Consider the following 24,250-nt stretch of genomic DNA (forward strand, 5'->3'; position numbering starts at 1 on the left):
CCCCTTGAGGGGTTCCCATTGACCAACCTGGGGACAATTTGTGTATCAAAATAAATACAGTGACAGATTGTAATTACCGACTCAAATAAGAAAAGACAGGTCCATTCAGATATAAATAAATAAGTGAATAAATTGAAAGTCACATGAGGAATGGGATAGTTCCTTAAAGTATCTCCCAACAAAATATACAATTATGAAAGGGGAGAAGCCTGGCAGACACCACTTTAATCATGTTGCTCAGAGTGAACATCATCATAAATGCAGTACACTGAAATTGGGAGTCACCTGCTGTGACGCAATGAGAAGGACACAGAATCACATCTATGATGCTCCTGTCAAAGAGGAATCTTGACATGAGGCAACACCAGACAAATCCAAGTTTTATAAAATAACTGCCCTGTGATCTTCAAAGCCATCAAAGTCACAAGAGCCAAGGAAAGACTGAGCACTTGTTCCAGATAGAATGAGACTGAAAATTCTGGACAAGTGAATGCCATGCATGATCCTGATCTAGATGCCTCTGTTCTCAAAGACATTATTGGAGGGCGGGCCACGGTGGCTCAGCAGGTAGAGTTCTCACCTGCCATGCCAGAGACCCGGGTTCGATTCCCAGTGCCTGCCCATGCAAAATAAATAAATAAATAAAAGACATTACTGGGACAACTGGTAAAGCCTGAATGGGGTCGAGGGATTAAATGATAATGAAGTATATTTGTTAATTTTCTGATTTTAATGGTTATACTGTAGCTTTGTGGGAGCACATTCTTATTGTAAGAAATGCACACTACAGTATTCAGAGGCAGTGGGACTCAGATTGGCAGCTTACTTTTGAATGGTTTGGGGAAAAAATTGTATACTGTACTTGCAGCTTTTCTTTAAGTTCATAATTGTTTCAACACTTTTTAAAAATGCATTTAAAATTCACCTTTTATTTATTCTAACATCTGTGAAAGTCACAGGTTTGGATATGCTCGTTAGCACTGTTTTTAATCACTGAATTAATTTGCTTTAATAGCTTAGAAATTGGTTACCGCTTTATGTTAAATTATTCGAAAATATGTATAATGCTTGTATCTCCTTTGCAACCATTCAAGATAAATCAGTGTACTGTTATTACATCATTTTATATATTTGTTTTAATTCCATTTTGAATTATGCATGCCCTCTATTGCCACTGTAGTTAGCAGAGACCATTCTTCGAGCTCTCACTATGTGCCCAGTCCTCTGAGAGAAGCTCTGTGAGCTAACCCTCACTGCAGCACCAGCAGGCAGACACTATCTTCATCTTACAGACGAGGAGCCTGAAACGCAGACTGGGATGAGGCACATGGAGCGCCGTAAAAGCCTGGCCCTATGTTCAGTTTCCAAATTCGTATGCTAGTTACTATTAAATTATTAAATATTTTAAAACAGTTTGTCCATATACTATTTAAAACCATCTCACATACCACCAATGATACACCTAACACATATGGGAAATATCAACTCAAACCCTACCTGATTTGCTGGTACATAAAATGCATTCAATTCAGGTTGGCCAGTCTGAACAGTTTACCCCTTCACTTGTTCACCACTACCTCCCTATCTGACCCCAGAAGCTTCCGTCAAAGGAAAGGGTCTCTCTGGACGTCTTCGGTTCCCTCAGAAATCTGGGCAGGCATGCTGGCCTCTCCTAGGGGACAGTCCTTGTTTGCAGGACACCACCTTCTCTCCTACTTCCTGACATTTCCTTTCATTCACTCCCTGTGCTGGCTTCTCTCTCTCATGTCCTTAAATTCCAAATCCTCAGTTAAGGACCATACCTCTCTCTTTTTTATTTTCCCTTGTAAGGAATGAATGGGTGGTTTTAACTGACTTCTGTTGTGTGTATCGTTTTGAAATCTATTCCCCCAGCTCGTATCTCACAGAGGATCACAGCTCAGGTCATTCACCTGTAGGTAGGCAAACCTATTTGAGCATCCCTACAGCTCCCTTGCAGGGTAGTGTGCTGGATTATTTTCTTTGTATAGGCACTAGTTCCCATCTAAACCATAAGCATCTCAAGGTCAGGGGCTCCATCTAATTAATGTATCTTTCCAATGACCTAAAAGCATGCCAAACCCAACAGATGCTCAGTAAGTGTGAACAAAGGAAAGATGGTTCTTTTTTAGGTTTTAGGAGTCTGAGTGAGCATATTTCACTCCTCTCTTCCAAATTATTGTGATGTCCAATTCTTTTTGTTTTCTGTGATGCTGCTCACTTTTCATTCCTAAATGCAGTCCACATTAATCTTGGACCCTGACAAGAAGCTGCCTGCCCTCTACTGTGTCTCTAATCCAGGCCACACAAACTCAATGGAGCCCTCAGGAACCAGACTCTGATCCCAACCTCCTTCGTCCAAAAACCTAAGTCATCCCCAACCACCTCACAAACTAAACAAGAATTCAAAACCACAGTTCTTGAGATAACCCAACAAGTATTCCGTCCATATCTGTGCAGAATGGAGTTAACATAGCAGGCCTGACTGCTCTCCTTAGAAAGGTCTGCTTACTAGGCTGGCCATTGGTTGGCATCTGAGAACTTGGGTTTCAGGAGAGTTCCATTCCCAGAAAGGAGAAGAGCAGCTCATGGTTCCCAAACAGTTTGTACAAACAATGTGAATTTATGCTGCACACCTGCTTTCCTTCTAGGAGCCTAAAATTTGGGTACCACACATAGTTAGGGGTGCCTTTGTGACCAGTGCCCAAAAATATTCCTGGGCACTGAGTCTCTAATAAGCATCCCTGGCTGACAGCATTTCATATACATAATAACTCCTCCCTGGGGAAACTGAGCACATCCCAAGTAACACCAATGGGAGAGGACTCTTGGAAACTTGTGCCTGGCTTCCTCCTGACTTGACCCATGCCTCTTACCTTTGCTAGTTTCACTTTGTATTCTTTGACTGTCAAACATCAGAGCTCTGAGTACCATTATATGTGAGGCTTCCTAGCAAATCACTGCACCTAGCGTTTTGGGGACCCATAACACACCATGGAAATGTCCTCCTTTCTCCCTTTTTCCCAGTCTAGTTGTTCTAAAACATTGGGACAAAAAAATGCATATCCCCTGTATAGAGTTCTATCACTCAAACCTTGAAAGCTTCACACGTACCACATGTCTAACCTGGCACACTCTTGCCACTTTTCTCTGCCCGGAACCTGTTTTCTCACTCAGCTCTGTGAACCTTTCCTAACCGTCCCTGACTCACCGACAACCTGTATATTCACATATCTCTTCTTCCACCATTGTTTGTGCATTTGCTAATTGTTCCTCCCTTCTGTGATGCTTTAGCTGGTAAGCAGCTGCTTTATATATCTGCATTTTTCTTTTGCTTCCCAAGGTTGTTTCTAAGTTCTGAGAGTAACAGTCCTGGAGCTTCAAAACTCCTTTTGCAGGCTTCCCACAGGGCCAGGTACACTGTCAGGCACACAACGTGCACTCCAACATCTGTAACCAATAAATTACCCTTGAACTGCCAGGCCAATGGCCGTCTCTCTAGAAACACAGCAAATGAATCAATATGCCCAAGACAGAGACTTGTTTAAAATAAAGACAAATACTATGACTGAAAAGATAATTTCTTACCTGCTCTAAACAAGCACCCAGTCACATAACAATTATATTTAACTTCCCCAAAGGCCTGTTTTAAAATCAAATACACAAACTCACAACACAAATATATCAAGTATGTATAAAAGCAAACACTATTCGAACTCACCCTACAATATGCAGATCCCTGAATTCCCAACTGACAGTCATGAGAGATCATCTTAAATTCATTACTTAAAAGGCCAAGTTGGTTGTGAAATAAAATGCAACGCTAGAAATACAATAAAGAAATCAAGAGGAACTTGCGACCCTTCAAAATTAGCCAGTGGCAGTTCAAGAAGAGCCAAGAACACGAGGTCATTTTGCCCACACAACCGTAATTAACTATAGGATCACAGAGGAAAGCCTGCAAACTCAGTCTTAACACCAATCAGCCGGTTATCATTTCTGCAGTGAAAATACCAGTACAAAAAGGGGAAAGGGCGTGATTGTTCAAATGCTCCTACCTGCTCCTGGGCCAACAACGCCTTCTTCTTCATCACTTTCATGGCATACACATTCCCAGTTGCTCGCTCTCTGACCACCTGCACTTCAGCAAAGTGACCACAGCCTACAAGACTTCTGACCTCAAAGTCCTTTGCTGAAGGCTGGAGTGCCTGTAGCTCAGCTATGGTGTCGGAATCTGCAAAAGATGGAAGAGTTACACCCAGATAAAGAAAGCACTTCAAATACATGCATCTTTATGAAAACCAAAAAAGAAAGAAAGTGTTCTTATGTCTTTCTTCACTGTCAAAAGACGTTTAGTCACTTCCTCATCTGTCATGCATAATTATAAAATAAGCACAAAAATGTTTTTATATGTTATAATTAAGGGCTCCAGAAATTCCAAAGTACAGTTTCCATGGTAGCTATGATTTGAATCCCATAGACCTAGAAAATTGGGGGAAAGACAAAAATCAAACTTTTCTTATTACCCTCTGAAGGCTGCAGGACAGTACTAAAACAGACTTATGATGTGATGTAAGCAAGACGATTCCCATTTCAATTGACTTTGGAGATGACTTCCAAATTATTCCATTCTGACTCCATGTGTTGTGATCAGTTTTATCCCACTGGTCCAAGTGTTATCTTCCTTTGATTGTGCCAGTAACAGTAACGCCTTCCTTGCCTTAATATTTGGCAGTGCTTAAAAACAATAAAGGGGGGGGAGCCTTAGCCCAAGGAACCAATCGGTGCCTTGACATTTGCTCTGCAGGTTTGTCATGCTACACCTCTAGAAAGGTTCTCTATTATTCTTTTCTTAGCATAGAATCTCATTTTTTATCCAAGTACAATCTCTCAGAGACCCTCAATATATGAAATATGAACTAAATGGATACTATATTTGGAATCTAACAGAGTTTAGCACAGTACACTAAGCTGGGGCTTCACTATATGTAACATTACTCTACTGACTGTCAAGAATGGAGGGGAGCAAAAAGATGCTCAGCATCAGTAATTACCACAGAAATGAAAATCAAAACTGTAATATACCATTTGATACCCAACTGGATGGCTATTATTTGAAAAATAAAATAAGCATCGTTGAGGATATGGAGAAATTAGAAATTATCATGCATTGCTGGTGGGAACATAAAGTGGTACAGTTACTGTGGAAAACAGCTTGGTGACCCCTCAAAAAGTTAAACATAGAATTATTATATGACCCAGCAATTGCACTCTTAAGTACATACCTGAAAGAACTGACAGCAGGGACTCAAACAGATACACACCAACATTCATAGCAACATTATTCACAGTAGTCAAAAGGTGAAAATAAACCAAGTACTCATCAACAGATGAATGGATAAACACAATGTAGTATATTCACGCAATGGAATATTATTCAGTTACAAAAAGGAATAACGTTCTGAGACATGCTGCAACATGGATGAACCTTGAAAACACTATGCTAAGTGAAATAAGCCAGACAAAAAAGCACAAATATTGTTTGATTCCACCTATAGGAAATATCTAAACTAAGCAAATTCACAGAGAGAAAGAAAATTTGAGATTACTAAGGGCAGAAATGGGAAGAATGAGGAATTATTGCTTAATAGGTGCAGAGTTTCCTCTTTAGGTGATGAAAAAGTTTTGGTGGTGGAAAATGTTGATGTAGCATCACTGAAATGTACACGTAAAAGTGGTTACAATGTAAATTTTTATATTATATACATTACTAAAATTAAAAAAATAGAATGAAAGTGGGCAGCAGTGATTAACATAAAAATGTGATCCTGTACATTACAGGGGAATTACATCTTATAAGAGGGTAACTCCAAAGGAAGGCAAGAAACACAGATAATCATACTTATCTGGAGAATGGCTCAAAAAGAGGCATTCAAGAGACTGTCTTGCAAACCCACATGGACACTGGAACCCTTCTGTACTAGAGCACATAACCCTTCAGGAGGGAAAGTTAGGAGCTACATTCTCAAGTCACACAATGAGAGGGACCAAGGCCAAAGGGAAAAGCCATTCATACCCACAGCCATAGGTGGAACAGTGATGAGTTAGCCAATGTGATTTTGTTATCCACCCCCCACTTCTTTGTTGCATGGGTGGAGGTGAACACACTTGGATTAAAGGCACACATGATGGTCTCCACTGTACTGTCTTTCCAACCACAGAGAACACCTCTCACTTCAGCCAGTCATCCTGAAAACACCCTCCCTTAGTCTCTTTGGAAATCAGGCAGGAGAGACAGGTGGAACCACATGGATTCATGGTGACCTCTGTAAAAAATAAATCTCATGTGTCTAGGTAGAGAGTTTCAAGAAGAATCAAAATTGGTCAAGATGGCAGCTTAGCAATGCGCGCGTTTTAGTTCATCCTCCAGAACAACTACTAAATAACCAGAAACAGTACAGAACAGCTCCCGGAGCCATGTCAGTGACCGGACACACAGCGTACCCCAGTCTGGACCAGCTGGACAGACTTCAAGCCTCCCCAAAACCGTGAGTTCCCCAAGCCACCGCGGCCGGCGCCCAGCGCCCCTTCCCCACAGGAGGCTTCCCAGAGGGAAAGGAAAAAGACTCTAAACCTGGTCAAGCAGAGTCTGCTCATTGGGCTCATGGAAAAAGAGGAAAGGGGGAGGAAACAGAGGTTTTAGTGGCTGTGTTTCTATGGAGACTTGGCACCCTCTGGATTCAGCGGTGGGACTTCTCGAGCTGCAACTGCCCCAGGCATAGGCAGAAACTGACTGCTTTCAGGGCGGTCTCCCACATGTGCCTTCCCCAGGGGAGGAGTGAAGCCCAACTCAGGTAGAATCCCTGTCTCAAGAAATTCAGACCCCAGGGCTTGGCAATTTGAAGCCATTAAAACCAGCCTATAACCTCTCCTCTGTCTCCACCATGCCCCCAGCAGGGAGAGTCTTCCAAAGTTAAAAGTGCCGCAACATCTTTTGCTGGTGCGACCCACAGGCAGACACACCACATACTGGGCAGGATAAGAAAAAAAGAGCCCAGAGACTTCACAGGAAAGTCTTTCAACCTGCTGGGTCTCACCCTCAGGGAAAACTGATGCAGGTGACTCCTTCCCCCTGATAGGAGGCCAGTTTAGTCCAAGAAAACCCGACTGGAGTCTGTAACACCTACGTAGACCCTCCTAAGGGTGAGGAGGGAAAAGGCACCATTCAAGCAGGGCACAAAACAAGAAAACAAGAACTGAAAAATTATCCTCTGTTAAATAAAACCTAAGCTAGAGGTCCGGAAAAAGCTGAACTGAAGGTCAAAGAACAGACAGACAACAAATTCATCTAGCAAGAAAACCCTAGGTAAGAGAAGTGAAAGCAATCTCCAGAATAAACTAATTAAGGTAATTAAATGTCTACATGCCAGCAAAAAATAACAAATCACACCAAGAAAACTGAAGATATGGCCCAGTCAAAGGAACAAACCAATAGTTCAAATGAGATACAATAGCTGAAACAACTAATTGAGAATGTATGAACAGACATGGAAAACCTCATCAAAAACCAAATCAATGAATTGAGAGAGGACATGAAGAAGGCAAGGAATGAGCAAAAAGAAGAAATGGAAAGTCTGAAAAAACAAATCACGGAACTTATGGGGATAAAAGGTACAGTAGAAGAGATGAAAAAAACAATAGAAACTTACAATGGTAGATTTCAAGAGACAGAGGTTAGGATTAGTGAACTGGAGGACGGAACATCTGAAATCCGACAAGATACAGAAACTACAGGGGAAAAAAATGGAAAAATATGAGCAGGGACTCAGGGAACTGAATGATAATATGAAGCGCACAAATATACGTGTTGTGGGTGTCCCAGAAGGAGAAGAGAAGGGAAAAGGAGGAGAAAAACTAATGGAAGAAATTATCACTGAAAATTTCCCAACTCTTATGAAACACCTAAAATTACAGATCCAAGAAGTGCAGCATACCCCAAAGAGAATAGATCCAAATAGACGTTCTCCAAGACACTCACTAGTCAGAATGTCAGAGATCAAAGAGAAAGAGAGGATCTTGAAAGCAGCAAGAGAAAAGCAATCCATCACATACAAGGGAAACCCAATAAGACTATGTGTAAATTTCTCAGCAGAAACCATGGAGGCGAGAAGACAGTGGGATGACATATTTAAATTACTAAAAGAGAAAAACTGCCAACCAAGAATTCTATAGCCAGCAAAATTGCCCTTCAAAAATGAGGGAGAAATTAAAACATTTTCAGACAAAAAATCACTGAGAGAATTTGTGACCAAGAGACCAGCTCTGCAAGAAATACTAAAGGGAGCACTAGAGACAGATACAAAAAGACAGAAGAGAGAGGTGTGGAGAAGAGTGCAGAAAGAAGGAAAATTAGATATGACATATATAATACAAAAGGCAAAATGGTAGAGGAAAGTACTACCCAAACAGTAATAACACTAAATGTTAATGGATTGAACTAACCAATAAAAAGACATAGACTGGCAGAATGGATTAAAAAACAGGATCCTTCTATATGTTGTCTACAGGAAACACATCTTAGACACAAGATAAACACAGGTTGAAAGTGAAAGGTTGGGAAAAGATATTTCATGCAAATAACAACCAGAAAAGAGCAGGAGTAGCTATACTAACATCCAACAAATTAGACTTGAAATGTAAAACAGTTAAAAGAGACAAAGAAGGATACTATGTACTAACAAAAGGAACAATTCAACAAGAAGACATAACAATCATAAATATTTATGCACCGAACCAGAATGCCCCAAAATACATGAGGCAAACACTGAAAAGAGAAATAGACACATCTACCATAATAGTTGGAGACTTCAATTCACCACTCTCATCAATGGACAGAACATCTAGACAGAGGATCAATAAAGAAACAGAGAATTTGAATATTACAATAAATGAGCTAGACTTAACAGACATTTATAGGACATTACACCCCACAACAGCAGGATACACCTTTTTCTCAAGTGCCCATGGATCATTCTCAAAGATAGACCATATGCTGGGTCACAAAGCAAGTCTCAACAAATTTAAAAAGATTGAAATCATACAAAACACTTTCTCAGTCATACAAAACACTTTCTCAGATCATAAGGGAATGAAGTTGGAAATCAATAATAGGCAAAGCACAAGAAAATTCACAAATATGTGGAGGATCAACAACACACTCTTAAACAACCAGTGGGTCAAGAAAGACATTATAAGAGAAATTAGTAAATATCTCAAGGCAAATGAAAATGAAAACACAACATACCAAAACTTATGGGATGCAGCAAAGGCAGTGCTAAGAGGGAAATTTATTGCCCTAAATGCCTATATCAAAAAAGAAGAAAGGGCAAAAATTCAGGAATTAACTGTCCACTTGGAAAACTGGAGAAAGAACAGCAAACTAACCCCAAAGCAAGCAAAAGGAAGAAATAACAAAGATTAGAGCAGAAATAAATGAAATTGAGAACATGAAAACAATAGAGAAAATCAATAAGGCCAGAAGTTGGTTCTATGAGAAAATCAATAAGATTGATGGGCCCTTAGCAAGACTGACAAAAAGAAGAAGAGAGAGGATGCAAATAAATAAGATCAGAAACGGAAGAGGAGACATAACCACTGACTCCACAGAAATAAAGGAGGTAATAACAGGATACCATGAACAACTTTATGCCGATAAATACAACAATGTAGATGAAATGGACAACTTCCTAGAAAGGCACGAACAACCAACTTTGACTCAAGAAGAAATAGATGACCTCAACAAACCAATCACAAGTAAAGAAATTGAATCAGTCATTCAAAAGCTCCCCAAAAAGAAAAGTCCAGGACCAGACGGCTTCACATGTGAATTCTACCAACCATTCCAGAAAGAATTAGTACCAATCCTGCTCAAACTCTTCAAAAAAATTGAAGTGGAGGGAAAGCTACCTAATTCATTCTATGAAGCCAACATCACCCTCATACCAAAACCAGGCAAAGATATTACGAAAAAAGAAAACTACAGACCAATCTCTCTAATGAATATAGATGCAAAAATCCTCAACAAAATTCTAGCAAATCGAATCCAGCAACACATTAAAAGAATTATACATCATGACCAAGTAGGATTCATCCCAGGTATGCAAGGATGGTTCAACATAAGAAAATCTATTAATGTAATACACCATATCAACAAATCAAAGCAGAAAAATCACATGATCATCTCAATTGATGCAGAGAAGGCATTTGACAAGATTCAACATCCTTTCCTGTTGAAAACACTTCAAAGGATAGGAATACAATGGAATTTCCTTAAAATAATAAAGGGAATATATGAAAAACCCACAGCTAATCTCATCCTCAATGGGGAAAAACTGAAAACTTTCCCCCTAAGATCATGAACAAGACAAGGATGTCCACTATCACCACCGTTATTCAACATTGTGTTGGAAGTTCTAGCCAAGCAATTAGACAAGAAAAAGAAATACAAGGCATCAAAATTGGAAAGGAAGAAGTAAAACTATCACTGTTTGCAGATGATATGATACTATATGCCGAAAACCCTAATTATGTAAAAACACTGAATGAAGCTGCATGTGAGAATGATAGAGGGAGGAGGGTTGAGGACATAAATGAAATCAGAAAGAAAGATAGATGTTAAAGATTGAGATGGTATAATCTAGGAATGCCTAGAGTGTATAATAATACTGAAATGTACAAGGTACAGTTTTAAAAATGTCTTTGCATGAGGAAGAACAAAGGAACGTCATTATTGCAGGGTACTGAAAATAGATATTTTAAAATGTCACCTTCTGTGTGAGACTAAAGCAAAAAATGTTTATTTGTTACAAAATTTATATTTTGACTAGTGCAGTTCCTAATATAACTTCTGTAGATAGTTTGATTGAACGCCATAAGTACTTGGAATCTCAGGTAGGACATGAGATTTTGCTGGTTTGTCCAGAGTGATGCCCCGATGAATCCCAGAGTGATTCGATCAGTGAGTGGAAAAGTATCTGCAAAGACCCCTTCGGGGAGTGTTGAGAACGGGGAGAAATTCAGCTTCCCCAAGTTGAATTCTTGATATTCTCACAAACAGTGTAGACAACCAAAGCTATAGGCAGAGCCCCCAGTCTTGGGGTTTGTTCATATGAAACTTAACCCCAGAAAGGATAGGTCAAGTCTACTTAAAATTTAGGCCTAAGAGTCACCCCCAAGAGAGCCTCTTTTGTTACTCAGATGTGGCCCCTCTCTCCAGCCAACACAACGAGCAATCTCACCACCCTACCCCCTCTACATGGGACATGACTACATGACTCCCAGGGGTGTGGACCTTCCTGGCAACGTGGGACAGATATCTTGGAATGAACGGAGACTCAGCATCAAGGGATTGAGAAAAACCCTTGAATGAGCTGAGACTCAGCATCAAGGGATTTAGAAAACCTTCTCGACCAAAAGGGGGAAGAGGGAAATGAGACAAAGTTTCAGCGGCTGAGAGATTCCAAACAGAGTCGAGAGGTTATCCTGGAGGTTACTCTTATGCATCAAGTAGATATCACCTTGTTGTTCAAGATGTTATGGAGAGGCTGGAGGGAACTGCCTGAAAATGTAGAGCTGTGTTCCAGTAGCCATGTTTCTTGAGGATGATTGAATAATGATACAGCTGTCACAATGTGACTGTGTGATTGTGAAAACCTTGTGTCTGATGCTCCTTTTATCTACCTTGTCAACAAAGGAGTAGAACATATGGAATAAAAATAAATAATAGGGGGAACAAATGCTAAAATAAATTGAGCTTAAATGCTAGTGATCAATGACAGCGAGGGGTATGGGGTATGGTATGTATAACTTTTTTTTCTCTGTTATCGTTTTATTTCTTTTTCTGTTATCTTTTTATTTCTTTTTCTAAATCGATGCAAATGTTCTAAGAAATGATGAATATGCAACTAAGTGATGATATTGTGAATTACTGATTATGGATGTTGTTTTATTTTTTTAATAAATAAATTAAAAAAAAGAAGAAACAAAATTGAAAGCTGCATGATATTTTCCTCTTGCCCAACAGCGCTGTGCCAAGCCCTATCTCTCTTCTCTGTCCCTTTCCAAGTTTCTTTCAGATCAAGTATTTGAGTTTTGAATCATAATTCCCCCACAACACTGGCTTGCAACTTTTCTGGGTTGGACCCGATTTCATTATTGCTTACACACAAGGACAACCTCTCTTAATTCTCTATTAGATCCTGAGCCCCAACGTTGTTTATTGTGTTGTCCAATTAAACAACCCTGGATCTGTCACTAGCTGCTATCTGGCATCTTAACCACGCACAAGAGTAGACAAACTGCTCTGCAGGCAGAACCACCATACTACCTACCCTCTCAGAATTCTGAGATACCATTCTAAATCTGTTTCTTTATTAAAAGACTATTTTTTGTTTTTCTTTTATTGTGGTAATATATATATCACATAAAATTTGTTATTTAAGTTATTTTAAGTTTGAATTTCACATTTTAAGTGGCATTAAGTATGGTATTAAACATATTCACAATTAAATTTCCAATTAAAACATTCACTACCAAAATTTTTTTTGTCACCCCAAACAGAAATTCTGTACCATTAAGAAATAACTCCCCACTCTCCCTCCCACCATCCCCTTGTAACCTCTAATATACTTTGTCTCTACGAATTTATTTATTCTACATATTTCTTATAGGTAGAATCATACACTTGTCCTTTTTTTGGCAGGGCTTACTTCACTAGGCATATTTCAAGGTTCACCCATGTTGTAGCATGTATTACTACTTCCCTCCTTTTAACAGCTACAAAGTATTCCTTTGTGTGGCTATGTCACATTTTGTTTTTTCCATTCATCTGTAGACAGATACTTCGGTAATTTCCAACTTTTCAGTATTGTGAATAATGCTGCTACAAACATCAGTGGGTACTAGTGCCACTTCAAGTCCCTGTTCTTAATTCTTTTGAGTTTATACCTAAATGCAATTGCTGGATTATATGTAATTTTAATGTTTAACTTTCTGAGGAATAACCTAACCATTTTCCGCAGCATGTACAGCATTTTACATTCCCACCAGCAATGTATGAGGGCTCCAATTTCTGCACATGCTCACCATATTTTTAATAAAAGCCATCCTAGTGGATATGGAGAGATATTTCATTGTGGTTTTGATTTGCATTTTCTTGATGGCTAATGACGATGAACAGCCTTTCATGTGCTTACTGGCCATCTGAATATCTTCTTTGGAGAAAGATCTATTTAAATCCTTTGCCTTTTTTTTTATTGGGTATTTGAGCAAAGGTTTTTGATTATTAATGTGAACAGATGAGATACTAAACTAAAAAAAAAAAAAAACAACTTCACAACTTCTCTACACACTAGAAGCTTCTGTGTCCCTAAAGGCACATCACCCTTCATCCCTGTGCATTTTTAGTTTGTAGCATTTAAGGGCCCAATAGACAGCTAATATTGAAGTGGACATAAAGACCCAAAGCACAATAATGAAACTGCAATCAAAGAACGGCTTTGTCAAATAATTTACACTTGGACCTACAGGACAAAAGCCAACACAGCTGATTCTATTGCTTTCTTTTTTGAAACTCAGTAATCCAACATTTCAACTTCTAGGAATTCACCATTCACAGAAACACACACGCGTGCTCAAAAAAATATGTACAAAGATGCTTATGATAAGCATTTTAATAGAATAATAATCAGAACAACCTAAAAGTCCATGAACAAGAGTTAGAAACAATTTCAATGTCCACCCATGTAAAAGATTAGGCTCATGCTAGAAAGAACAGAACCGAGTACACACTGAGTGCTGAAGAAATAATGCACAAATTTATTGTGAAGTGAGCAAAGCTAATGGCAAAATAATAGGCATACATGCTCCATTTTAAAATTCGAGTCAATTCTTACTTGCATTAAAATTAAAGCAGAATCAAATCGAGTTGTTTGTCGATAAATTAATTATTATTTTTTGTATGGGCAGGCACCAGGAATCGAACCCAGGTCTCTGGCATGGCAGGCAAGAACTCTGCCACTAAGCCACCGTGGCCCACCCAAATTAATTCATTTTTGATCACAGATAACTGTGCTTTTTTACAATATTACTCAGGAATTGAAAGAATTTAGTAACAGGATTAGAGCAAAGTTATTTCTATTCTCATCTACTTAGTTTATGAACAAGTTTTGTTTTCTTTTTTTTAATGTCTATTTTAAAAATAGAAAATAAAAATAAAGGGGAAAACCCTTTTAAGAGATATTCTCAGTAAAAGTTTACATTAAAAAAATTCAACAAGAGTAATGTTAAAAATGCACAGAAGGAGGTTGATAATTGCTGGAGCTAGTTGATGGGTATCAAGAGGTTATTATACTAATTATCTTTACCTTTGGGTATGTTTGGAATTTTTCCATAGTTTTTATTGAAATTGATATTTATGTACATGAACCATATTTATTAGAATGGAAAGATGTTCATATGATAGCAATATGTAGAACATACCATTTTTGTTTTATTGATAAAACAGAACTAACAAGAATAGGAGAAAAGTAAACTAGCTAAACACAAGCCCCAAATCTGGTGATCTTTCTTGATTACTCACTTTCCCTCACCTATGTCCTATCGATCATCAGTTTCTGACCTTTCTACTTTTTTAATTTAATTTTTACTTCACTTAAACTTTACCATTCTCTTTATCTCTGTTGTCATAATCTTAATTTAGAAATGACATCATTTTTCAAGTTTTTGTAGAAAAGAATTTTTTTTAAGCACAGAATAAAAATGGAATACTATACACCAAACCACTGACAGTGGTTATCTCTGGCAGGTAGGATTCTGAGGGATCTTCTCTCATTACTATGTTATAGTTTACCTCTTACATGTATTTTTGTGGGGGAGGAGAGAAGGGTTTGCATGACCCAGGAATCGAACCCGGGTCTCCCACATGGCAGGCCAGCATTCTACCACTGAACCACTCTTCTATTTACTTTTGTATTATGTTTGCAGATATATATATAAAACTTCCTAAAGTTGTCATTTGCCCATAATTAATAAAGTAGTGAACATACAGAAGCTTTTGTCTTCAATGAATATAGTTGAAAGAGGGTAGAATTTCAGCTATTCTGTTAAATAAGGCAGAAGAGCCCAATCTCAACAATTAACACTTTTCCATGCATATTCTAGTATCATACTTGCTGCTGGTACATAAACTATATCATCCCCTGCGTAATGTTTTACCATCTATTTTGTTCATTCAGCAATATATGCATTCGACAAATATTCATTCAGTACCTACTATGTACCAGACGTTTTAGGCACCAGGGACATAACAGCAATTAAGAAAGACAAAAATCCCTTTCTTGGTCCCCAGATGCTAATTCTCTCCCCATCCTCAGCCCATACTTGGGAACATTTCTGCTGGAGGTTCTGCTTCTGGACCATGGTTTTTGTCCCATTCCCTTCAACTATCTCCAAAGAAACTCTCCATCCCTACAGGGAGACTCAAGAAACTTGGGCAGTAGCAGCTTGTGGACCCTTCAAAACTTATGTTCCAAAACAGAATCTCAAAAGAGAAAAGGGGAAATAATGGATATAATTTTTTTTTTTTCAACTGTAGCCTCTCAACCATACTTCTGCGAAGTCTCTTAAAAAGTATGAAATTGTTCTCTGGATGTTCTGTTAGAAAAATCTACATTCTGTTAGGCCTGCCCCTTGGTTACTGAATGATTCCAGAAGATTCAATGACCTTAAGAAAATAAAAGGCAGTCTCAAAACTTACAAAAGTACCTGTTGATGGCTCAGAAAACTGAGTCTATCCCATAACTTCCCTTCTCTTCCACCCCCCACTTAGATTTAAATATTCAAGAAAATAAGTTTATTCAAATAATGGAATAATGAACAACTACCCCAAATACATCTCAAATTAAAGATAATTTTGAGGTTAAACTTGGAGATTTATTCTTACCATAACTGAGTAACTTTTATTGAGTGTCTACTATGTGCCAGGCAACATGAGAAGCCAGCCTGGGCATTAACTCCTTCAATCCCCTCACAGCCTGATTAGAGTTGTATTATACCCATTTTACAGATGGAGAAACTGAGGACAGACATAGTACATGTAAAATACTCAAAGCCACTGTAGTGGGCATAATTCTGATTTTACCTACTCAGCAACCTAGCTCCTTTGGGTAACTGCATGTCTCCCCATTCCATGAGGTCCTGGTATTCATGGTATCCTAACTCCCTTGGGTACCCCGAAGATAACAATCAAAGTACTTCATGTCCCCACCAGGGCCTGGTCAAAAGGCAGGCAAATAACACAAAGTAGAGCCTGTCAGAATCGGCCCTGGGATGAATAATTGAAGATAAAAGTTGTACTAGGTATGGCAAATGGTCTCCAAATAAGGCGCCCACTGAACCATGCCTCCTGGAATTCATGTCCTTGTAGTTTCCTTCCATACAGAATCTGATCGCTATGTCTCACCTCAAACAAAAAAATACAGCTGAAGAAATGCTATATCCATTCTAGGAGTCCAGCAACCTTGCTGCACAGACCATGTAAACCATGGTCTGAGAAAAGGCTGAGAAACCTTTTCTACACATGGCCAGAGTAAGTATTTAGGCTTTCTGGGGCGTGTGGTTTCTGTTACAAGTCCTGCCACTGCAACCCAAAAGCAGTCATAGACAGCACAAAAAGAAACGGCTATGGCTGTGTTCCAGCAAACTTTATTTACGTAACAGGTGGTTACACAGCTTGCTGACCCCAGATGTACAAGGACCACCTAGGGAAGCCATATAGAAAGCAAAGGACCCTAAGACCACATGGCTGGGGTGGGGGTGGAGAGGGAAGAGAGGAGAAGGGGTTCCAGGCAAAGCAAGGAATCATGAGAGTTGCTACAGTGACTGTTATTTTAAGCACCTTAAAGTTTAGGGTGGTTGGTTGTATAGCAAGGTTGAATAAGGCAGGGCTTCTCAACCTCAGCACTACGGACATTTAGGACTTGATAATTCTGTGTTGTGAGGGGCTGTCCAGTATAGTGCAAAATGTCGAGCGGCATCTCTGGGATCCACCCACTAGATGCCGGTAGCACTCCCTCCATAGATGTGATAACCAAAAATGTCTCTGGAAGCTGCCAAATGTCCACTGGGGACTAAAACTGCCTCCAGGTGAAAAACGCTGGTGTAAGGTGAGAGAGAAGGAAACTAAGGCATCAGCAGCCAACTCCCCAGCATCATCCAATCCCATGTAGAAGTCAAGCAAAGCAAAGAATAGGATGAAGGCAGGGCCATATTATGACTTTCATAGGCCCTCAGCACTTTTACCCTTATGGGTCCCTTCTTCCATAAAAAAATGCCAGAATTACCATTTATTACTGCAATGGAGTAAGAAGGCACATAATCTAGGCTGGATTTATTACATATTATATTCATTTTTTCTTATACTTTTAAAACAAATTAAAATTAAATTAATTCAAACAGTTACTGAGTGTCTACTATGTGCCAGGCAACATGATAACTTGCCTGTGCATAAACACGGTCAATTTTAAATTAATAAAAATTGAATATCATGAATACTTTGTCTAATGGATAAGTCAACCCTGGGTGAGGGCAGGGATGGAAGCCAGAAGATATTATTTAAGCCCCTGGAACCAGCCAGGTTCGAAGCTTGATCCAACCCTAGATATCCCAGTTTCATGACTTCTTTAATTCATTTTTTGGCCTAAGTTAGTCTGAGTTGAATTTCTGTCACTTGCAACCAAGAGACCTGACTTACCTGTTCTTCCAACTTAGAACCTAAACTTGCACCTGAGTCTTTCTTACTCCAGAACAGAGTTCCTACCCGCTACCACCAGCAACTAACTCATTCTGACTACAGCATCCATCTAGTTTCCTTTAACGAATAGAGTGTTCAAGAAAAAGTTCCCCAAACTTACACTTCCGGACAAAGTTGCTCACATGCTTAATTTTCATCAGAGCAGGCTGACTGCATTCTTCAAAGAGAACAAAGAGGGCATCTAATATCCCTTCTCGGGAAAGAGGAGACATCTGCTGTTGAGTCATAAAGGGTGGTTTCCCCTGAAAACAGCAAACAGCAGATGGAGACACTGTCAATAATGAAAAGCTTTGATCAATAACATCCGCACAGAGTAAATTACAAGCCACCAACTTGAGTAACTGTTCACGACGCATGCTATCAGCATGATTCTCTGGCTTCAGTTCTTTAAAGCAACATCAACTGAGAGTCATTAAGTTATCACTTGCACGATTCATTTCTATGGGTTTCTTTTACCAGCACCTGGAAAAAAAAAACTTCACAAGCATGCCATTAATAAGAAAAGGCCCTTTATTCTTGTGGTTCTGAGACTTGAATATTTATTCTGGACCCTGCTGCTTCTGTTTCATGTTTTCACAAAAGGATGCAGATTGTCTCTTTTTTCCTGTGTATCCAGAGGTTTGTTAATACAATTTCAGTTCCTTCAATTCATCATTTGGACCATCCAGAGTTGTGTGAGTGTACCGACTATGATTAAAGCCGAATTTATTCATGATCTAGAGAAACAGTTACAAACTGACAGGCTGTATCTAGCCCACAGACATGTTTTGTTTGGCCTGTAGTGTCTAAAATAATTTGAATTATCTGCCAATATTTATAAATCAGGGAATTTCACATAAAATTTGGGGTTTCTGGCTTCTCTTGGAAAACTGGTAGAACTGCCAACATTGGGCCCACATTTCTGCCTCATCAGAGAGAGAGCAGGCGCTAAATAACACTGCCCTCTCTTGATGGGGGATGTATTCTACAGTTCACAGCTGACCTGACTCCCAGTCTTCCACCTGGTCTCACTTGACTCATTCATACTCATTACCTGCCCCCAAGGGCATGAGCTTACAGCCTCTGGTCTACACCAGCGGTTCCCATGTGCCAGTCCATGGACTGTATAGAGGTCCGTCTGCAGAGAGCTGCCAACAACCTTCATCCCTGTATGTGCATGCTGCTCCTCTGTCAAAAGTTGGAAACTATTTCCCCTTCCCATGCATCTGTGCTGCCCCTGCAACTCACTTCAACTAACAGAACGTGTCATAAGTGACACTGGGCCAGTACAGGCTTGGGTTCTAAAGAAGCCTGGCAGCTTCTGATTTTACTCTTTAGGGAAGCCAGAGGCCATATAAAAAAGCTTGGCCTACACCAGGGGTCAGCATGGTATGCCTCATAGGATTAGTCTAGCCCACCACCCATTTCTATAAATAAAGTTTTATTGGAACACAGCCATGCTCATTCAGTTACATATTATCCATGACTGTTTTCATCTGCACAGGTGAATAGTTCTAACAGAGATCACAGAGCCCACAAAGCCTAAAATATTCACTATTTACAGAAAAAATTTACAACTCCTGGAATAGACTACTGAGTTATGAAAATTTCATGGAGAGTCACATCAAAGAGCCCTGGGGCACCCTTTCTGGCAGTCAGCACCCAGATGTTCTAGCCCCAACCAAGGTCCCAGCTGAATTGGAACCCCTGAGTGATGCCAGCTGATGTTAGAAAGTAGGACAGAACCGTGTACTTGAGTTTAGTCAACCCACAGAATCATTAGAAAAAAATACTTACCTTCAACCACTGAGTTTGGGAGTCTGATAATAGAAATATACATTTGAAAAACCTGGACAAATTATTTTTTAAAAAAGCAAATTTTGTGGTCCTATCCCCAAATCTACTGGATTAAAATTTTCCAGCCAGTAGACTCTGTTTTATTACCAAGCTCAAGAGATTTAGAACTTGGCCAGATTTGGGAAGCACTAGGTCACAAGGGGCCCTTATCTATCACTAAAGTGTCACAGTTCCGCCACTAACTCAGAAAAATAAGATGTTTATTCTGTTCCTTCAGTGAGTTCAGACCAACCAGCAGTGGTTCCCAAATACAGTACTGATTCTTAACCAGATTTCAACAGCCTGCAGTAAAATGAGAGAAAATGAGCAGCACTTGATCACTTGCTTATAAAGTTAAAGGTATTCAAATGAAAACATGGTCCTTTATTCTATGATCTCCTTCTTCTCTGGGCGTTTCTCAAAATGGCCTTTCTTTATTAAATAAAAGGGCCAGGAGATAACAGGTTTTTCTTTTTCTGTCTGTTTTTTGTATTCTTACTCAGCAAAATGAAAAGTTGGCAAACCTATGTCAGCCTGGCAAATCTGTGAAATTTTGCTGGCTCAAAAATCCAAAAGTGTGCCAACACTGGCCTAGAACTTGTTGGAAAGTACTGTTAAGTAGATGAGAGAAAAAGATACTATGACCCAGGTGGAAGCACTTGCTTAAATGAAAAACCAAATTGCTACTGTTTCTAAACCTGATTAAAAAGGCATTGTATGAGAAAGGAACAGTATCCTCAGCTGTTCCAACTGTTAAGCATGCATCACACTTTTCCTGGAAGCCAGGGGAAACACATCACTAAAAAGAGATGTACTAGGGTTCATCTACAATCCCTACTGCTATGATGAAATTGAAAGATATATTTAATAAACTCTGACCCAGGCTTTGGAGTCACACAGACCTAAAGGGAAACCTGGCTCTGCCATTTACAGGATCTATGATCCTGGGCAAGTCCTTGCCTCCCTCTTTACCTCAGTGTCCTATTTAAAATAAGAATAGTCTTTACCTTGTTAAGAGGCTGAAGTGAGATAATCAGAAGCACATGCCTACCTCTGTGCCTGGCACACTGAGAGCCATCAATAACCATGATATAATCAACACATTTTAAGCACTTAAGAAACAGTAGCAATGAGCTGCTGTAATAAGTTGCAGCAGTTTGGCAGTAAAATGATCAAGGGGCTAAAAAGTGCAAGAACTTTAGGCAGGTTAGAGACAGCTTATTTGTAAAAAACAGCCCATGAGTTAAACTTGTGACCTAAGCTTTCCAATTTGTTTCCACTCTGATCTGTTTGTACATTCCCTAACACCAGTATTTTAAAAGATATTTTATCAAAAATATATTACTATTTATCACCACAGGTATACTACCTAAATATGCTCCTAAATATAGTTACAGCTAAGTGAACAGAAATTTAGTATTATAATTAATACTATTTATACACTTAGTATTAACAATAGCTGCCACTGCCAAGCAACATGCTAAGTTTCTATATGGATTTTCTCACTTTATCCTCACAATCCTGCAAATTAGGTGTTATAACCTCTATTTTAAAGAATAATAAATGAGTTCAGAGAAGGCTAATGACTCAGCCAAGGTAATACAGTTAACAAGTGCTGGAGCCAGGATTTGAATCAAAATCTTTACAACAGTCTATATTGGCCCATGACTTATGAATACATAAACGAGGATCTCTACTTCAACAGTGTTTCCTATATATCAGAAACAAATGGTTAGAATTCTATTTGGAAATAATCTCATGGCATGAGGGTTTAGCATAGTATTACACTTCCATAACAAAGGAAATGTTTTATAACTTGGCAGAGCTGTGGGTTACACAGGTGTGTACACTCATAAAAATCATTTTTGTAAAAAGAGCTAAAAAGTAAACATCTCTTAAATGAAAAAGAAATAGGATTACACTTACAGACATTTTTGTTCAGAGACTATCTTTATTCTTCTTTTAATAAAAGGACAAAAGTGTGAAGTGTGAGAATAAAAAGATCTCCCTTCAAGGACAAGTTTAGCTATCTATTCCTGCCTGCATGGTGGCTCCTTTCCTCCAATGTGATCAGTCACACAAAGCACTAAACAGGAATTCTCTTCGAATATCAGTCTCTACACTATAATAAAATTAAAGGTTCCTGTACCATGCACCCAAATACAAAAAAAAAAAAAAAGGTGAGTATCAAGGAGTTTTCAAATGTCAACATAGTTGAACAAAGGCAACAGGGAAGCCAGTTACCTGAAAGAAAAGATTCAGCCTGGAGGCCCGGCTGGCAATGGGCTCAGCAGCACCAGCATCCAGCAGACTCCGTGCTCCATATTTGAACTTCAACATCTCTGCACAGGTGCTGAAGGAAAATTGAGAAACATCAGGTGTGTACCGACAATCCCTAGGGCACCTGCCATTTTGAGCAAGAGGGTCTCTCAACCCTGAACTCCCTCAAAGAAATCAGGAATAGAGAAGTGAAAAATCAGACATGGGCTGGCCTTGGGTGGCTCAGTCTGATGATGGAGAGTAAAAACCAGGTTGTAACTCACTGGAACAAGAGGTGATACACTTATCTGACATACTACCTTACTTATAGAGCTGCTTATTATATGCCCTCTTCGGAATGTAAGCTCTAAAAGGGCAGGGATTTTGTTGTTGTTGTTGTTCCCAAATAGTGGAGAAACACCTAACCTGACACATAGTAGGTACCAGTAAATAATTATTGGATGGATGACATAAGCAAATGATCTGTATGTTGGAAGGAGTTAAAAAAAAAAAATAGAGCAGGGTAAGGGCGATGACAGGTGTGTGTGCAATCACAGTATAGTCAGAGTAGACTTCGCTAGGAAAGAAACACCTGAACCTGAAGCGAGTACCAAGCTTTTGGTGATATCTGGGAAAAGAAAGGTAAGCCTGGCAGGGAGAACAGCCAGGGCACTGGTCCCTAGGTAGAACCTGGCCTTGTCAAACAACAGCAGGGAGGGCAGAGGGCCTGGAGCAGGGTGAGAAGGGCGTGAGACAGGAGGAGGTGAGATAATGAGGAGGGGACCGAGAGTACGAAGGAGCTGAAGCACAGGGAGGTGAACTAAGCAACTTGATAAGGGCACAGGGCACACTATCTTGCTCATAAAGTTGTTTATAATATAAAGGAGGGGTCGACGGAATGCAGGTGATGTTGACAGGCGGCAGAGCACGACACACCCAGTTTCTCGAGCTGGGTGGGGTCCCAACAACCCCGCCCGCCCCAGGCGCCACCCGGCGGACCCTTGGGCTCCCGGGGAGTGTGGGCGCGCGCGCAGCGGACACGGAGAGGATTCCCCCGCCGTCTGGCAGCCCTGGGGGGGAGAGGAAACTTGGATTGAAGGTGAGAGGCGAGCGGGATGCGGGGAGAATTCGGGATCGGAGGGCCGGGGGGTGAGGGGTGGGGGGTCAGACTCACGCTCCGCCGCCCCTACGAGTCCGCACGCTGCTCCGCCCAGCGCCTCCCGCCGCCGCGTTTGAACCCGGGGAACGGCGCAGGTGGGGCTTAGCCGTGCCTGGACCAATCAGAGTGCCCGATCCTAGGACGGATGACTGCGTCTCTGCCAGGCCCCGCCCAATCCCTTCAGGGAAGAGCCAATCTAATTGCTTCTTCCTTTGACTCGTGGCCAATGGGAGAAGGGCACAGGCAAACCGGCAGGGTTAGTCGCGGAAATTTGAAACTGACGGTTGAGGATGCGGAGCTTAGGGACGCGTCTGTTTTGTGTTTCTGGTCCCTGGGGAGGTCGCCAGAGAGCCTCGCCCTCCTCTCCTGGCCTCCTGGGAGGAGGATGGCAGCCAGGTTGCTCTACCTGGTCTTTCTGACCTTTAACCCAGCTAAAGTCACCTGTCGCGTGGGACTACCTGGCAGTTATCTGCTAGAGCTGCGGCTGCAGGTTGTTGGCGCTGGAAACTTCGCCTTGCCTCTGCGACTGCATCTCCAGGGCGATTATCCAACGGCGAGGTGGTGAAGGTCACTGACACGTCTGAAAAGACTTTCTTTAGAAAGAAATTGACGGCAAGTGATTTAAACGGGTACCTCACTAAAGAGGAAATCCAAATGGTCAACAAACGTGTGAAAAGGTGCTCAAGCTCAGTAGTAATCAGGAAATACGAAAATTTAAACCCAGTGGTTTACAGTAACCCGCACACCCTCAGAATGGCCAAAAAAAGAGAGAAAAGGTCTGACGTTGGTGTGAGGATGTAGAGCTACGCACACTCATACCTAGCTGATGAGTGTAAACTGGTACAATCTCTTTGAAAAAAGCTTAACACTATTTTCTAAAGTTGAAAATATGCACACTCTATGATACAGTCTTTGACATACACTCCAGAGAAACGTCTCACTATGGACACCGGGAGGTGTGTAGAAGAATGTACACATAGTATTGCACTACAAAATAGCAAAAAGAAAAAAAAAATGGAAGCAACCCAAATGTCAATCAGCGGTAGACAGGATACATTTTTTATTTGCGGTGTTTTCATATAGAAATGAAAAGGAATGGACTATATACCTAAACACAGTGACGTGAGGAG

At 40.2% G+C, this 24,250-nt stretch overlaps 1 protein-coding gene across 9 annotated transcripts in view; it reads right to left on the reverse strand.

Moving 5' to 3' along the window:
• The window catches only part of CIT (citron rho-interacting serine/threonine kinase), a 213,677-nt gene extending 189,890 nt beyond the window's left edge, over nt 1-23,787 (reverse strand). For 7 of the 9 annotated variants that reach the window (XM_077159985.1, XM_077159984.1, XM_077159987.1 and 4 more), the window contains exons 1-4: nt 23,136-23,230; nt 21,947-22,055; nt 17,988-18,129; nt 4,077-4,252 (exon numbers count right to left, since the gene is read on the reverse strand). In XM_077159985.1, coding sequence (XP_077016100.1) covers nt 4,077-4,252; nt 17,988-18,129; nt 21,947-22,042 — 414 coding nt within the window. In that variant the 5' untranslated portion in view covers nt 22,043-22,055; nt 23,136-23,230. Of the gene's footprint in view, nt 1-4,076; nt 4,253-4,544; nt 4,783-17,987; nt 18,130-21,946; nt 22,056-23,135; nt 23,231-23,578 lie in introns of those variants that run through there. The other 2 variants (XM_077159980.1, XM_077159986.1) reach the window with 2 other exon arrangements.
• Between the last annotated feature and the right edge of the window lie 463 nt (nt 23,788-24,250).

Source organism: Tamandua tetradactyla, chromosome 5 (assembly GCF_023851605.1).
Source record: "Tamandua tetradactyla isolate mTamTet1 chromosome 5, mTamTet1.pri, whole genome shotgun sequence".
NCBI lineage: Eukaryota > Metazoa > Chordata > Mammalia > Pilosa > Myrmecophagidae > Tamandua > Tamandua tetradactyla.